The 17,482-nt window shown below is 43.0% G+C and overlaps 1 protein-coding gene across 2 annotated transcripts in view; it reads left to right on the forward strand.

Annotated features, from left to right (window-relative positions):
- Window positions 1-7,374, forward strand: part of LRCH1 (leucine rich repeats and calponin homology domain containing 1) — a 189,071-nt gene extending 181,697 nt beyond the window's left edge. The window contains exon 21 of one of the 2 annotated variants that reach the window (XR_007473034.1): window positions 5,065-5,128. Coding sequence is in view for 1 of the 2 variants with exons in the window: in XM_004274587.4 (XP_004274635.1) it covers window positions 5,065-5,175 (111 nt within the window). In the remaining variant the exon portion in view is untranslated. Of the gene's footprint in view, window positions 1-5,064 lie in introns of both variants that reach the window. The other variant, XM_004274587.4, reaches the window with a different exon arrangement.
- The last annotated feature ends 10,108 nt before the right edge of the window (window positions 7,375-17,482 follow it).

Below are 17,482 nucleotides of genomic sequence, written 5' to 3' on the forward strand. Positions count from 1 at the left end.
GGCACTTTATCCTGATACTAGTTATTTGTGAGTGAGAAATTAAATTTAGGGCATAGTGGCTAGGGTTATCTCTCTATAATCCATGCTGGTCTCTGTCATAAGGAAAAAGGGCGTTTCACCTACAGGGTAAAAGTCATGGACAGTAGATTAACATTTCAGGAGCTTGAAAGTGGTTCCGGATGAGGTGAAAAATATTTTAATGTGATTTTCTTTCAGAAGATTAGGTTTTTAAAATTAGGCTTCAGATTTTGAAATTAGTTCTCAATAAACGATCAGGTATATATAATAGAATGTACGCTTTTCTCCTTAAGACCATGAGGGCCCGGTTCCTTGCTTTTTCACTGGATTTTGTTTATGACTGTGCTCATTCACTCATTCCTCACATATTGAATGAGCACCCTTTGTACAAGACCCCATCTTGGGGATAAAAAGGTGACCATGACACGTGACCCTGTCTTCAAAAATCAGGAGTCAGCAAACTTCTTCTGTAAAATGCCAGTAAATATTTTAGGCTCTGGGGGCCATACCATCTCTGTTAGGACTACCCAGCTCAGCTGCTGTAGTGTGAAAGTAGCCACAGGCACTCGTAAATGTGTCTCAATAAAACTTTATTTACAAAAACAGACTATGGGCTGGATCGGCCTGCAGGTTTTTGGACCCTGTGTAGTGGATCTAGTGGACAAATAAAGAAGAATTCAATGTGATAAGGTCCTGTGATAGGTCAGATACAAGATTCTGTGTATGAAACACGTGGACAGGGGGCCCAACCCTGATGGGAGTGGGTGATCTTTGAAGCCTTCCTAGAACCGTGATGTTTGCACTGAGGCCTTAAAGATGTGTAGGAATAGCCAGGTGAAGGGTGTATGGATTAGGGAGGTGAGAGAAGGGGTAGTTGTGTGTAGAGAATAAATGTTCTAGAAAGAAGGACTAGAAAGCGCGGCTGGAAAGCAGAGAATCAAATGAAGAGTGACAAGAAATCCTCTCTGTCTGGAAGAGGTTGACATGGTCTGCATTTCACATCGGAAGAAGCTGCCCCTCGGAGCCCTCACACGGCAAAGCAGGAACTGAAGTTCTCTTACATGAAAATGATGCAGACAGTTTTGTTTTAAGGTTCAATCCGTTAGTGCCAGGACTTTACATTTTAGAAGCAGACTGAACAACATGAAGAGTGCTGCATGGGTGACTTTATTTTGTCTAGCGGTGGCCTGGCAGGAGGCCTGTGACTGCTGGAGAGCGTAAGAAACTATAGAAGAAGGAGAGCCAGGCGGTGATGGCGATCTGCCTGCTCCCATGAGGCATTTGCCGCCAGAACAAGACGTCTGGCCCTCACTGTGAAGAGAAACCAAATGAGCTAAGTGACAGAGCTAACGCCCTTCCCCGAGCTGAGGGTTCTCTGATGCCCACCTGACGTTGAATTTGGTGGGACTGGCCTGGAGAGGACTCCGAGGGGCCAGGGGCCTCTTCCTATCTCCTGGGCACAGACAGGACCTGCTCGCTGGTTGGTCAAGGACCTTACGGGAAGCAGCATGATGTCGTGGAAGGGGCCCCAGCTGTAAGATGAGACACAAGTTCAAATCCTGGTTGCAGTACTTACCTGCTGTGTGACTTGAGCAAAGTTAAACTCTCTACATCTCAGTTTTCTCCTCTGCAAAGTAGAGATATTGTATCTACCTCGCAGAGTAGTCATAAAGAAAAGACCAATGCAAATCCACAGCATTGGTGCCAGGCCTGTAGGAGGTGCCCCCAGAAGGCTTGCGAAGTTGGAATTTAGTCTTTATGGCTTACCTGCCTTTTCCAGCCCTGCTTGTTGTGGCTCAGAAGAGGGGTGGGTGAGGGCGTAAGAGTGAATATTTGTTTCCGCCATTGGAGAAACAATGCGAAGGACAGGACAAGTCCTTCAGAGGGGGCTCAGAATATTTTTACGCAGGATACTGCTTTATGATTCTGTTCTGTGCTTTAAGAAGAAACACAACAAAAGGAGCTCATGGGTATCCTAGAGCAGTCTGCTGCTGCATTCTCAATGAAAGCCACTCATCTCCTCTAACAATGAAATCGTGATGCATTTAAACTCAGTGTAGATATTCACCTCTCTCCTTTAGATCCATTATATACAAGGTGAGGTGACCCTTCTCTGTCATTTCCCATCAAGCTATAAATCCACAGCAGTTCCTTCCCCATCACAACTTGTAGCTCACTTCAGGGATCCCCTCCCCCATGGGATATGCAGCGACAGGACTAGTGTGATGGAGGTGGCCTTCTAGCCATCCTCAAAGCCTCTCCGTATTTCTGGCAGGCTCCCCTTGCTTGTCTTGTCAACCAGCATCCGAAGTCATGATTCCCATCAGTCTCCCTCCCAGTCCTGTGATAGAACAGCCACAACTGCCGTGTTTTCATATGGTTTCTGTGATCTGACGCTAGTCTTCGTAGGTACCTCCAACCCTATAATGTAATCTGAGGGCACCTCAGGGCTTCTTAGAGTCTGAATTAAAAGAGAAAGCCAGAAAGGATGCAAGGGATACCTTTTTATGTCTTTTATTTACTCCTTGTCACAAGCTGTAAGGGTGGAAGGGAGAATTTTGAACTCTGCACCTGGTTTAGGAATGAGGACACCAGGGAGGTGAGAAATGCCTGGGAGAGGGGATGACCTTAAGCTGACTCGGTGTGTGACACCTCCAACGTCCTGTCAGCAGGAGGCTAAGGCCTCAGTATCTTCCCATCCTTGTTTCTCTGGAGCCCCAGCCCTTCCCAAGCATGACCTCGAGCATGGAAACTCAACTCTGCAGACCACCGGACCCACCACTCATCAGTGGAGACATGTCACAGCTCAAGCAGGACTCAGGATAGCCCCCTCAAAGCCATGTTGCACAGCGATTAGGCTTTGTGCAAATTTTAGTTCTAGAATTCAGGAACGTTTGTGACTAAACATAGGGGAACACAGGTCAAGAAGCAAAATACCTTGTTCAGAATGCCTTGGGCAAATCTATTGCTTTAAAATTTCTATTCACGTTCCTTGTCCAGTCATGCTGCATTATTGATCTCAGTGTTTTTCTCACCGATTTGTTGAGCTTTTATGTGTCAATATAAAACCCTTTGTAATTTGACGTAAATAATTTTTTTTAGTTTGTTGTTTATCCTTTAATTTTTTTTTTTTGACACACAGAAGCTGTATACTTTCAGGTGATCAATTGTTTTTATCTTTTCCTTTGTGATTTTTATATCACCTTTTCATCCCCATCCATTTACCAGAGAAGATATTAAATACGTATCTATATGTTATTGGGAGGAATGTTGTGGACGTTTTTTAACATTGAACTCTTCAACTCATCTCAAATTGATTTTAGCATGTGGTATAAAGTGAAGACTTATTTTTTTCCCCAAGTAATACCTTGTACCGGGAACTTAACCATAATTAGCAGCCATTTATAATATCCTACTGGGGTGCTGTGGGAGCCATAAGAATGAGGAAAATATATCGCTGCCCCCGTGGGACCAGCCTTACCAATGAAATGAAATTCGGCTGATTTCACAAGCCCATGGCAAGCAGAAGGTGTCAGGAAAGGGTACACACTGACCTCTGGCTGCGGCAGAAGGAGGAAGCACCGTCCATCCTGGCCTAGTGCCCTGTTCACAACTCAGACAGAACCTCCGATTCTTTCTCAGGCTGACGTTTGGCTGCTAAGTTGGCAAGCAGCATAAAGTTGCCTCCCCTCAACACACCACTGATGACAAGATAATCCTATTTGATACACAGCAGCCGCTTGAAATAATTGTTAAAATTGTATTGTAAAGAATCGGCTGTTTTATATTGACAAGTGGCCATTTCTCAAGGCCTGGAGTCAGAGTTTGAGATACTCTGAATTTACCATAAGTTAGGGAAGTGGGAGGGATGGGGGATGGTAAGACTGCGAGCGTAGAGCCCACCAGCATTTCGAGGTTGTGGAACAGGTTCTTGGAGATGTCACGATGTGTCTTTGGATGACCTTTTTAAGAGCACAGTACCCGCATCTGGGGTACTTAGTGGAGAGTCCTGCATTGATGCAGCAGGAATACCTGATTCCTCCAGCAGGAGAACTGCAAGGAAGCAGTGCTGATCGGAGATCTGATTGGCTTCGTGTTAAACACTGTGTCCACCGCCTGGGGCTTGACGCAGCTCCCAATTTCAACTGTCCTTAAGACCAGTGGTTATTGGACTGTGGAAAACACACCATCTTTGGGTAGATGAGAGGGAGTGTTTGCTGTGGAGTTGTTTCCCAGCCAAGGAGACACACTCTGGAAGGAGATTCCCTTGTATGGTATCAGACCAGGGTCAAATGACAAAAGTGTAAAATTATTTTGTTTTTGCTCTTTTGTAAACTGGTGGTTGAGCGTGCAGGGTGCCACACACAGGGAGTGAGCCGCCTTGGTTATCTTCCTTGAGTAGTATGTGCTGGACATTTCCCAAGAGAAAAAATACAGTATGAGAAAGTAGCAGGATATTTGTGTCTTTGACAGTTTTATAAAAGAGTCTTAAAAGGGAGGCTCTTAAATGCTGTGGTTAAAATTACTTATTTACAAGGCTGTTCATAAACTGTGAAGAAAGCATGCCTCCATTCCAGAGATCACAGGAAATAAAATGAACTAAATCAAGATTTATGGTCAGTAGAATGGTGTGTGGTCTGTATAAATGAGTATTCAAGTTCCTTTAAAATGTGTGAGAGGCTATGTGAAATTTTGCTATATAAGAATATAAGCTAATATGTTCTTGGTGGGTGGTTTCCAGCTGACGGTATGTAGCTCACTTATTTAGTGTCAAGGTTTTTAAAAAATGTTTAGCTCTTTTGCACATTTCAGGATGATTGGAAGTCTTTCTAGAACAACCCTCACTTGTGGAAAATCATTGTTTTCTTTGCAAACACAGGAAAGGTCTTTGCAAAATGAGTTGAAAGCTAGGGAGAGAGCACAGTCTGAAGTGATTAGATAGGCATACTTCAGAGCTCGACTTAACTCCTGTCAGCGGTATCTCAGAGATTTTGTAATTAGATTCCAGTCATCTAAAAATCAATGCTTTGTTCTTCTTCCTTTTAGGAAAAACTGTGTCTGCCCCATCACATCCTTGAAGAGAAAGGCCTGGTCAAAGTGGGCATCACCGTTCAAGCATTGCTAGATGTAACTGTAACAAAGGCTCTATTCACATGAGACCAACTCCTCTCCTTTGGGTCGTGGCTCAGACGTTTTTCCGGTCAGAGATCCTAAACTCTCCTCTCAGCACCTGCCCCCTCCAACCTCCCACTCACTGCTTGTCAGTTCCCCGACTCTAGTTGAATTGACGGGAGGACACAAAAGAAGATTTTCTACCTTTCATAACTGACTCTGACATTAAGACCTGACAGGTATTTGCCTAAAACCCCGTGAGGGAGCTGGTTGTGAAGGACCAAGCAGCTCATCAATGCCTTCTACAACCTCCTTCATCCCTTCCATGCTCACCCACTGCCATTACCAAAACACCAAGCACAGCCGTTTTGCAGCAAGATGCATTTGTTTTATTAAAACCAAACGCAATGTGTATTTTGGGGGGGGTGGGGAGGGGAACTTGCAGTCAGGTTTTTTGCCACCAAATTTTTCAAGAAGTTTCTTGAGACCATTGCCTTTTAAAAAAACTATTTTCGACATACAAAATATTTATATAAATATTATTTATTAGTGAGTTGTTATTCATCCTTTGGATGCAAATTGTAAATTAGGAAACTATTTTATTACTGCTTTTTTGTGGTTAAACACTTTATTTTAATATTATAAATATTGAGTTATTTTCTATCCTCTTTGGTGTGCAAGTAGTTCTAGGTCTCCATAGTCATGTTTTCTGGTGTATATGACTCAAAGAAAAAAAAAATTAAGCAAAAAGCAGGTGCTTCTGTGACAAGAACTATTTTCTGGGGGAGGCGTTATTTATACTTTGGTTTCTGGAACATTGGTCTTATTTATATTTTCTGCATTCCATCCAGCTTCCTACATTCCAGCAGCCCTGTTGTCCCCTGATATAATGAACTGACAGAAATCAAGAGAGCACCCCAAGGTTGTTTGTAAATAGCTGTGATGGAAAAAAAAAAAAGACATATTAAACTTGAAGATAAAATGTGAACAGTTTTTTTTTTGGGTTCATACTTACTATGCTATGCACAAAACATTCACGTTTTAACATGAAGAAGTAACAAGTGTTGGCGTCATGTGTCTTGTAGTGTAATTTTGCACTGTCACTCGGGTAATTAAAAGTGTAGCACCAAAGGTAGAGAATAAGGAAGTGGTATAGGAAAGTGGAGATGAGAAAAAGGTTATCGTTTAACCAAGAAGTTTTTTAAGGGCCGCTTCGGTGGAGAGTGGTCAAGAATTAACTGAAGGTATATAGGACTTGGATCGGGAGACCAGCACTTTTTGCAGCTGCCCGTTTTAAAGGAGGAAACTATTCTGAGATGTAGACGTGCTTATTTTATTGCAGCTTAGTTGGTGGCTTTCAAACTAGTCCGTCAAACACGGCAACATTCACAGCCTCTGGTGTGAAACCGCGGGAGTGAGTCAGTAAGTTGGTGGAGTAGTTGCGTGCAAGAGCAAGGCGGGCTCAGGAGAAGGTGAAGTAAGTAGCGTTCGTGAGGCTGAGTGGCCCAGGAGGGAGCAAGTTCAGAGAAAGCAACGACTAGAGAAAATCCAGCTAAGGAAGGGGGTCCGTGTTGGTCTGAGAGAGTCACAAGACTTCACAGACACACCACCTATCTTAGGCAGTTACGTGCGTGTGCACTCGCCCTGCAGTTACAGACAGCCCAGTAATTCGTCTTTCAGAATCTTGCGAATGCTGACTGCATCGTCACCTCTGTGAAAAGCCATTGTAGGTTTTTAGAGCAGCAGCCACAAGTTATAAGCCAAATGTAAAGGCGAACACAAAAGAAAAGACACCAGGAGGACAGTATGCATTGAAATTGAACGCAGACTTACATCAGCCAATGCCAAGGCTGCCCTCCTGTCTAGGCAAGGAGGGAGGGGTTACTGAAAATAGTCATTTGGATTGGCAGCTAGCAGTTACTTCCTATCAAATGTACTGTGCACTTTAACCGAGTTTAAAATATATGTTAATATTTTCCTGTACTGCACAAATACCTGTTTTGTCCAATAGCATAATGGTGTAAAAAAGAAAACACTCTGAACAAAGAGCGTATTCAGTGTAAGCGACAGTCAGAGGTTGATTATAGAAATAGGAATTTAGGTGACTGCACCTTGATGGGCATTGAGAATGCAGGGTCCTGAAATTTTTTTTTTTTTAACATGTATATATGGCAACATGAAGCTCTGTAATCCTTGTTTTGAGAGATTCTTTTTTCAAAATTAAAATATTTCTTTTGATATTGATTTTCAGTATTTTCTTGCGGTTGGCTGTATAATATGAATGGCTTCAATATTTTGTAAAATGGCTTTTTTTCCTTCGAAATGCAGTCCTCGTATGGCTAAGACGTCTTCAAGATCTTCGTCCGTTGTTCGTATGTGCAATAAGATGTGCGTGGCCGGCTGACCGCGCCCTAAGTGAACGCAATGTGCACGGTGCAAATACCCTTCCTTTTGTGATTTAACAGCCATTAAAACTTTGAATTTGTACAAACCATCTTCTGATTGACTTCCCCATCAGTTGCCATGGTGGAGTCCAGGTGTACATCAGGTGTCTCCACCTGTCCCTCGGCTGGTGGCTCCAGCAGTGTTTTCAAGGAAACCTGAAGGTTCTGTGGCGCATGTTGTGAAACCCCAGGGTCTGGTCCTCTCTCAGCTGCCTCCTGTGGAATCTGACCCTCAGGGAGTAAAGTGGCTTCCTGATTATACCTCCCATAAATCCGGGTCGGTGTTACCATTTTCCCCACACGTCCCGCCCACCTCTGGTAGAAGAGCAGCTGCTTTGAGGAATTCAAGGGAAAACCGTGACATGTCGTTTCTGCCTTCTCGTCCTAACCCACACAGAGCGCACAAGACTCGAGACTCACAGCCTGAGCAGGGACAGCAGGGACCAGTGTCAGGGCCTCTACGTTTAAGACCCGTATCTACGGAGTCAGGAAGAGCTATGCCTTGCCTGTGATGTTCTGACTAAAAGTGCTGCAACTGTGCCCACCTCCGAGAGCTTAGCCCTCTTGGTCTCTCGCGCATTACAGAAGTCCAGTGCTTCACAGACACTTTGCATTATAAGCTGGCTGGAGCAACTGGGAATGTGTGAAGGACAAGGGAAGGGATGGCAGCGGGAGTACTGGGGGAGCCTGGCAGGGGCATGTTTGCATTAGGGTCACCCATGCAGCTCAGCCATATGGCATAGGCCACAGCTGGGGACTGTCCCAGAGACTGAATTCTAGCCAACAGCTGCATCTGGGGACTTCCTAGTTCTTCCTGAGTGAACCTGAGAGATGGGGCAGCAGTGGCCCCAGTGGGACTGGTTATCTAATCTTCCGTCTTCCACTGGCAGGCAGCTAGCAGACATCAGGTCCCGTTGAGGGTGGGTGTGTGTATGCAGGATTTCACCCTAAAGAACTCTCTCTACTCCCCACACTCACATGCTAATGGGCCACCTTAATGGCCCGTATGTATTGAGTGGTTACTGTGAGTCAAGTGTTTCTTCTGAACTATAAGCTCCATTAAAACAAGGCTGCTTGTCTATTTGGTTCTCTGCTGATTCTCCCTCCATTGCTTAGAAAGCACTTATCATGTAGTAGGCATTGGAGACGTGCCAGTTAGAGGAGGTAATGAACTTTACATACATTATCTCAAAAAGCTCTTACCAAAATGCAATAAGGAAGGGACTTGTAGTAGACACCCGTGGGGTTGCCGCCTAAGACCACGTGCTTCTAGGAACTAACCCTGCATCCTATACCATGAGGTTTTGTATGGGTTTATTTGTTTGTTGTTTGTTTGGGCTGCACTGCGTGGCATGCAGGATCTTAGTTCCCCAACGAGGGATTGAACCTGTGGCCCCTGCGGTGGGAGCGCAGAGCCCTAACCACTGTACCGCCAGGGCATTCTCTATGTGGTTCTTTTTTTAAATTATTTATTTATTTATTTATTTATTTATTTATTTTTGGCTGCGTTGGGTCTTCGTTGCTGCGCACGGGCTTTCTGTAGTTGCGGCGAGTGGGGGCCACTCTTTGTTGCGGTGTGCGGGCTTCTCATTGCTGTGGCTTCTCTTGTTGCGGAGCACGGGCTCCAGGTTCATGGGCTTCAGTAGTTGTGGCACATGGACTCAGTAGTTGTGGCTCTCGGGCTCTAGAGCACAGGCTCAGTAGTTGTGGCGCACAGGCTTAGTTGCTCCGCGGTGTGTGGGATCTTCCCAGACCAGGGCTCGAACCCGTGTTCCCTGCATTGGCAGGCGGATGCTTAACCACTGTGCCACCAGGGAAGTCCCTCTCTATGTGGTTCTTAACTGATGCTGCCCACCCGGCTGAGGAGCAGCCCTCCTGTTCACAATTGACCAATAAGTCTCTTGCAGGATTTTAATTCTTTCCTGGTGACTGAAGACAGAAGGCATAAAACCTGGAAAACACCTAGAGGATAAAAATGACATGCAGGGAGAAGTAGCAGAGAAAACTCTGCTGTTTGCATTCTTGGATCCAGTAGTAAAGGATCCCGTATTTCTGAAGCTTAGGTAGTCCAACCTTCCGTGAGTGCTTCCAAGAGGCTATGACTTTGCATCAAATCAACTTGAGCTGGGCTTCTATCACTTCTAATCTAAGAGTGCAAATTAACAAGGAGAAACTGAGACTCAGAGTATTCAAGTCACTCGTTCAAGGTCACAGCAGGTGAGAGAGCAAGGCGGAGTCAAGTTCTGCTATGTCAGGCCTTTGTCCTTTTCACCATGCAGAAGGGCTTCCCAGCAGAGCTAACCCAGGTGAAGTTTCTAGAGTTAGAAGAAAAGAAAGTCGACAATACTTAAGATGTTTGGAGATACAAAAGAAAGCATATTTATATAATAAAACCTGTTAAGCTGAGATTGTTGGGACCAGTTCAGATGCTAAGTAAGACAGGTCAAGGTCAGAGCAAAAAGTGCAGGAAAAAAAAGAGATTTACAAGACAAGCACAGTGAGAGGAAGCACTCCTCACTTTGATGTGAGGTCCAGGAAGAAGCCTCTGTTTCCTTGCCATTTTTGTCTCCCAATTTAATAAAACATTGCTGTAATTTTTTTTTTAATTTGGGAACTTTTCTTTCTGTTTATCAAAGTGATACATGTTCATCATAGAAACTTGGGAAAGTATAAAGAGGTAGGGGAAAATCACCAGTAATCCCACCTTAAGGGAACTGTTAAACTTTTGAAATATTTTCTTTGAGATATTGCTATGTATTTTTACACAGTACTACTTCATATACTGGCCTTTTTCTCCCCCTTGTTAATGGTAGAGCATACGCATTTTTCCAGGACAGTACTGTTTGCTGAAAGAAATTGTGGGCACTAAGGCATTAATAGGATATTTTAGAGGCTTCCTCTAGAAGCACCTAGAAGAATGTCTAGTTCCTAGAAGCATGTGGTATTAGGTGGGCAATACCTAAAAGAAGCAGACATACCCTGAGATAAGGGTAAGGGCCCTTAGGTCTTCGGTGATAGGGAGCCGGGGGCGGGGGGCGGTGCATGGAGGTGGGAATGGGGAAGTACCATCAGGAAGAGGTGGCCAGTAGGGGGTGCATTCTGGAATGTGGCCACTAAGGGTGATGAGACCAAAGAAGTGGGAGGCAGTTACCTGGAGAAAGTCCATCTTACTACTATTCTCTACGCTTTTCAAACGCTGGATTTGAAGGTCAATTGGTAACAACAACACTCATGAAAAAAAGTGGCTGAGGATTTGGAGAGTGCGGCGGGGCCGTCATTGGTATTTCTGCAGGATCAAGTGGGGTAGGGTGGGGTAGGATTGGGGAGGAAAAGTGGGTCGGGGTAGGCTGCCTGCTTTCCCCAGTGATTAGACCTGACAAAGTAAATAAAATTGAGTACTTGGCCAATAAACGCTCCCGAACAACTATTGCCTTTCTTTGAGAAGTAAAAGAAAGTATTTGATCTCTTGGAATTTGATCCCCACATAAATATCTGCTATAGTCACAAGAGCTGGGGGCTGGGGACAGAGGAGAAGACGCCTTTGCTGCCTGAGGAAGGCTCCGCACAGCCTCTATTGAGCATGGCGTGTGTTAGGTGTGTGTTAAGCGAAAACACCGCTACATATTCTTGTTGCTTAACTGGATACAACTCTGCTTGGAAGTTAAGGTTGACTTTGTGTCCTTTGGCTCTTTTCCTACTTTCTGATTCACTTCTTCAAATTGCTGTCTAACATCTCCTTCAGTGCTCTCAGCTTGTCTCTTCATTTACAGGGAAAATGGAGGCCATCAGATGTGAACTGTCAAATCATTTCCTGTCTTGGAGGAAAAAAATGACCCCTCACCCTTCCAAGGTTAAACACCCACTCCGCAACTGCAGGGGATTTTGTGTGATTGTCTCTCTCTGTCTCTGTCTCTCCTCCCTCCTCCCTCCCGTCTTCTCCAACCTCTCCTCTCCATCTATCGTGATTCAGCCACAAGTTCAAGCCTTACCAGCCCTTAAGAAACACTTCCCTTGAGTTCACCTTTCTGCTCAAAAAACTGTCTAGTCTCTTGTCTTCCCAGACCCTTAGGGAATGTTCTTTGAACAGTAGTCTGTGAACAATCCTGGCGTGCATGCTCCATGAGTCCAGGAGTCTGTGTTTTGTTTACTGCCCTATCCTTGAGGCCTGGACAGTGGCTGATATATAATAGGTGCTTGATAAGTATTTGTGGAATAAATGAACAAATGCCTTCACTTTCCATTCATTTTCCCTGCTATCCTCACCACTCCATTGAAAACACTCATAATAACGTCATGGGTCCCATCCCAATGACCAGATCCAGTGGCCTCTTTTCAGTCCTTGTTCAGTTGATCCTCCTGTAGAATTTGGGATGGTTGAGCCCTTGATGCTTGAAACCCAAGCTTTCTCTTCTGGTGCTATTTTTCTGTCTCAGAGTGGGTTTTTTTCCCCCATTTTCTTCATAGTCTCCACTTTCTGTTCTTTTTTTTTTTTTTTTCTTTAAGGAGGAATGCTTGGCACTCTTCCATCCATGCCAGAGATATCTGGTGGTGATCAACAGCGGCAATGATGTATAAATCTACATATCTTTACGATTCTAGATCCTGCTTCCTCTCTGACATCCAGAATGATGTAACTCTGGGTGTCTTCACTTGGATGTCCTTGTGAAGGTCATCCACTTGGAGGTTCTTCAAACTTAATGTATTTGAAATTGAACTCCCCCTCTACCTTCCCAAACCTCTTCTTTTTCTCATGGATTTCCTGATTCAATGTTTTCACCACCTCCCCAGCCTCCCAGGCTAGACGCTGTAGGGTCATCACTGGTGTGTCCCTTTCAGTTGGTCAGTGAACCATGTAGATCCAGAAACATCTCTCAGCCCCAGCACCCTCTCTTCATCCCTACCACCTTAGTGCCAGCCCTCATCCGCTCTCCCCGAGGTGAGGTCCATCTGGTCTCCCTATCTCCCTCATTTTTACTCCCTTCCCCTTCGACCACAATAATGTGAATAAAGCACAAGTCTTAGCATGTCTCTTCCCTACTGGAAGCACCTTCAGTACCTCGCTATTACTTGTTCAACAGGTTTCAGTTCCATGGATGCCTTTCCAACCTATTAATTTGCGGCTAACATCGTCTGGAGCAGCTCGGCCAGTCTCCCCCTACCCCCCAACCCTGCCAGGGTCTCTGATGTCTTTGTTTCCTGGGCTATGCTTGCTGTTTAGAATGTCCTCTCACCTCTTCTTGACTTTGCAAAGTGCTACCCAGGCTTGAAGACCCAATGTTGTAGGCCCAACGCTTTTCATTTCGGTGAACTCTCCCCTCCCCCTCCACATGATTTCTTTCTCCTTGGCTTTCCTGAAAAAAGAATCCATTCTGCTGTAGTTGAACGTTTGTTTCCTAATAAACCTCTTTTATCGAGTTCATATTAGACAAATACTAATTTCAGTGGGGAAAAGGGCCTAAGACCCACAATAATGTATCTGTTCTCTTATAGAAAACTTAATAATCAGAGTAGTCACAGATCCAAGTGATGAAGAAAACTAAATACAATAGCTGATGCTTATTGAGCAGTTATGACCTGACTGGCCCTGTTCAAGGTTTGTACTGTAAGTCTCACAGCAACCCTATGAGGTAGCACCTACAATAATCCCTCAGCCTGGACTTTGTGCAATGAGCCAGATCAGGACAACTGAATAAGGCTGGACTATTAGCAGGATTATTTTAGAATTTATATTTAAAAATCAAAATGATCATTCCAACAGCTGTGTACAGCTTCTCTGCTCTATGACCAAGACATGGGCTGCGTTATTCTACATTGAAGACAGGAAATTTCTATAGTCCGTCAGGTTTTCTTTATATATAACCAAAAAAAAGAGTTATTTGCTATTTATTCTGGAAAACTTTTTTTTACTGTGTGGTCTGCTGTGCTTCTCCTAATCAAAACACTGGGTGGCAGTGTTTTTACTGAAATGATTTTAGAAGAAAACCAAAAGGACTAAGTTTTAGTCTTTTGAGAATAACAATCCTGTTTATCCAGCCATGACCAAAAAGGCAATACACCTTCAATCCATCACCTGAACAACCTGTGCTCAATATTACAACTCTGCATGCAGGGGTTAAACACACGTGCATGCGTGCACACAGACACATCCCTAGCTAGATTTCAGAAAGTTTTCTGAAATACCATCTTGATAAATTAAAAAAAAAAAAGTCTCCTGTCTCACTCAGTTCTCACCTCTAAGCCTCATTTTCCATTCATATTTGAATTTGTCCAACAAACCCAATAAGATGAAAATGTTACTTGACTGGTTGAATGCATACTGTTATCATCCCAAAGAGGAAGTGCTAGGATTCTCTTCTTCACCCCTACTATCACTCATTAAGCATCACCAGTGGCGGGAGACTGACACCTGGTGCCAAAGAGACGAGAAGGAAATGGGAAATTCATTGCTCTTGGATTGGAGTCCTGGACTCAGGCCAAACACTACAAGGATCTAGATTCCTTTTATTATCTTTGAAGACCAAAAGGACATTTTCTCTGGATTGGCCAGGGCTACTAAAAGATGTGAAGAAGTTTATGAGCTATGTTTTCCTGGAGGAAAATATTTTATTTCTACAGCCAAGCAGCCTGGGAAGAGGCAAAGTACAAATTAATAGCACAGCAGATATTCTGTGTTGGTCCTCACAGACTCTTTTCTTTTACACACAAAGCTGTGGTAGGGACCTTTGGGGTCTCACACTTGCCACATGTATCCCCAGCCTATGAACTATTTCCGTATAATTGTATGTATTAACATACCACAGTGTTATGTATATTATAAAGCATGCCGAAAAATACACATCTTAGCAGGAGGGAATGAAATAAAAATTAACACAGGCAGAAGCTCTGTTCCACTCCCGTGGACAGTCTTGTGCACCCTCCTTAGAGAGCACTCCTCGCCTTGGAGTCCACTGGCACTAAAGCACTGGTCACTAATATCTGGGTAGGAAGAGAGTGATTTCATACGGGCATCTTGCTATGCTCCACGGTCCTGTGAGTTAGAGGGTGAAGAGGCTCTTGTCCACGCCATTTTCAGATGAGGAATCAGCCTGATAAGGATGAAATAAGCTGCCCAAGGTACCTACGGAAGCAAGGCACATATCAGGTTTTCTCCTTCTGCAAGTATCGTTATAATAATTCTTTTTTTAAAGAGTGTTTTTGAATCATAACAAATTCTCAAGACTGTAAAGAAAGTAAGAAGCACAAAAATGTTGACACAGATTGGTGTAAGCACTGTTTTATCTTCTTGGCTTTCAACATTTATTAAACATTAATGTTTAAAATTCATGTGTTACAACTCAAAATATACATAAATAACTTGTTTGTGAAAATGATCTCATCCATCAAAAGTAAACCCCCTTTGACTAGCATCCAACGTGTATGTCCAACGTGACCAAATACAAGACAACCCTGAACAGGAGGAAGCCTGCATTTTTCTGATGAGAATATGCAAAAAAAGTTGTTTGGCTAATTTGAAATATGTTTATGAACACTTCAATACAAAATTCGTGTCTGTTTTTCACAGCTTAGTATGACACATATTAAAAATATTTTTTAAAACATCAGCTTGGAATTTTTCCGCTGTAAGTTTTCAAGAAATAATTTTATCCAGACTCTTGCATCTTCAAAATTAGAGAACTCACAAGCCATCATGCATCACCTTCACATCTAAGTGGTTTCTAAGTGAGATACAACATTACTTGAATCTATAAATGATGTGGCCACTGGAAATTGTATCCTCTCAAATAAGCATCCTGGTATAACGTCAGGAATTTTTTCGTCTTCATGCAGTAGTATATCTATGATCTCCACATCATGATTACTTAATAGATTTTTAACATAAACTTCTCTAAAGTATAACACATATGAAAAAGTGTATAAATCTTAAGTATGTGGCTTGATGAATTTTCAAAGTGAACACACCCATGCAACCAGCACCTAGATGAAGAGAGTGTCACTAGTCCCCTAAAGGACCTTGCATGCGACTCTCTAATCAGCTCTGCCTAGGGCCCACCCCTCCCCCTGCTATCCATAACCCCATCCTGACTTCTAACATCATGGATGAGTTTTGCCTGGCTTGGATCCTTATATGAAATGGTACAAAATGATTTATACAGTTTATGTTTTGTATTTGATTCTTCCACTCGAGATTGTGTTTGAGACGTCCTCCGTGTTGCTGCATCTAGTTTTAGTGTGTTCATTAATGTGGACTGTTCCACTGTATGAATACTCTGATTTTACCCATCCTCTTGTAGATGGGCATTTGGGTTGTTTCCAGATTCGGGCTATTAGGAGCAGTGTTGCTCTGAACATTCTCATGTAGGTTTTACATACACGTTTCTGTTGGGTAAACCTCGGGTGGAATCATTAGGAAGGGCCATATGTTCGATCTCAGCAAACCCTGCCTGTTACACTCCCATTAGCAGGTCATCGTACAGCCAGGCCAACACTTGGGATTTCTGTTGTCTTAACTTTAGCCATTCAGGTAGGTTTGTAGTAGCATTTTTTTGTTTCCATTTCCCTGATCCTATGAAGTTAAGCACATTTTCATGTATTTATTAGTCATACTTATGTCCTATTTTGTTAAGTACCTAGAATCTTTTGCCCATTTTTCTGTTGGTTTATCTTTTAAAAAATGAATTTATGGAGTTCTTTATATATTCTAGATACAAGTTCTTTCAGATACCTATATTGTAAGCACCTCCACCCACTTCATGGCTTGCCGCTACTAGTAATGGTGGCTTTACTGTATCATATTGTTTCTTAAGGGGATCTTAATGAGGGTTTTACAACATTTATAGTGATCCAGGAAATCTGTCAATTCCTTTGCCTCTTTTTATATCTGATTCTGTCAGGTGACTTTTGGAAGCAAACAAAACTAGTATTAGGAGTTCATTTGTAGGTTATTTGTTGTTTATTACAAAGTCATTGAGATGGTTCCTTATTATGTGAGAGACTGAGAATTTTTTCTGGTGGGGGAAACATCTTACAGGTATATATGAGAATTCATACCTCCCCAGGTCAGTATTTGTGGCACATAAAAGCAAGTTAAAATTTATTGGCTCCCTATATCTCCTCCATGGTCAATTCTGTATTGTAACTGAAGGCTTTTGTCTTTATTAGTTATCATTGGCTATATGTTAGCAATTATTTACTGAGTATTTAAATGTTTCTGCATTTACCCTGCAAAAAGGCAAAGCAACTCTTTTCTTATAATGGTGCGCCAACTTGGCAAGGTAATAGTTCCCAGTTATTCAATTAAACACTAATCTAGGTGTTACTATGAAGGGATTTTGCAGATATGATCAAAGTCCCTAATCAACTGAATTTAAATAAGGAAGATTATCCTGGATAATCTGGTGGGCCTTACCGTTAGAAGGCCTTAAAAGCAAGACTGAATGAGGCTGAGAGAGAAGTTCCACCTGTGGACAACAGCTTCCGCCCAGCCCACGGAGTCTCATCCCGCTCTTGGACTTCCCTTCCTGATGGCCTGTCTTTTGGATTTTGGACTTGCTTAGCCAGCCCTTACAATCACATAAGCCAAGTCCCTGTAAAAAAATCTTTTAACGTACATATCTACTACTAGTTCTGTTTCTTTGGTTAAATCCTCAACTAATACAAAGATCATAGGATCACACAACTGTTTTTCTTTACAAAGGAATTACCAACAAGGTGCAAAAAATTTGTGAATTAAAAAATTTGTCTTGTTAGAGGACACAAGTCTGTTTATACTTAGAACCATTTTGTGTGTAGCTCACTGTAGGGCTCAATCTTGACTAATATTTATTTTTGTTTTTTAATATTTATTTATTTATTTGGTCTTAGTTGCAGCACGCGGGATCTTCGTTGCCGCGTCCAGGATCTTTTAGTTG

The sequence above is a fragment of the Orcinus orca genome, chromosome 18 (genome assembly GCF_937001465.1).
Source record: "Orcinus orca chromosome 18, mOrcOrc1.1, whole genome shotgun sequence".
Lineage (NCBI taxonomy): Eukaryota > Metazoa > Chordata > Mammalia > Artiodactyla > Delphinidae > Orcinus > Orcinus orca.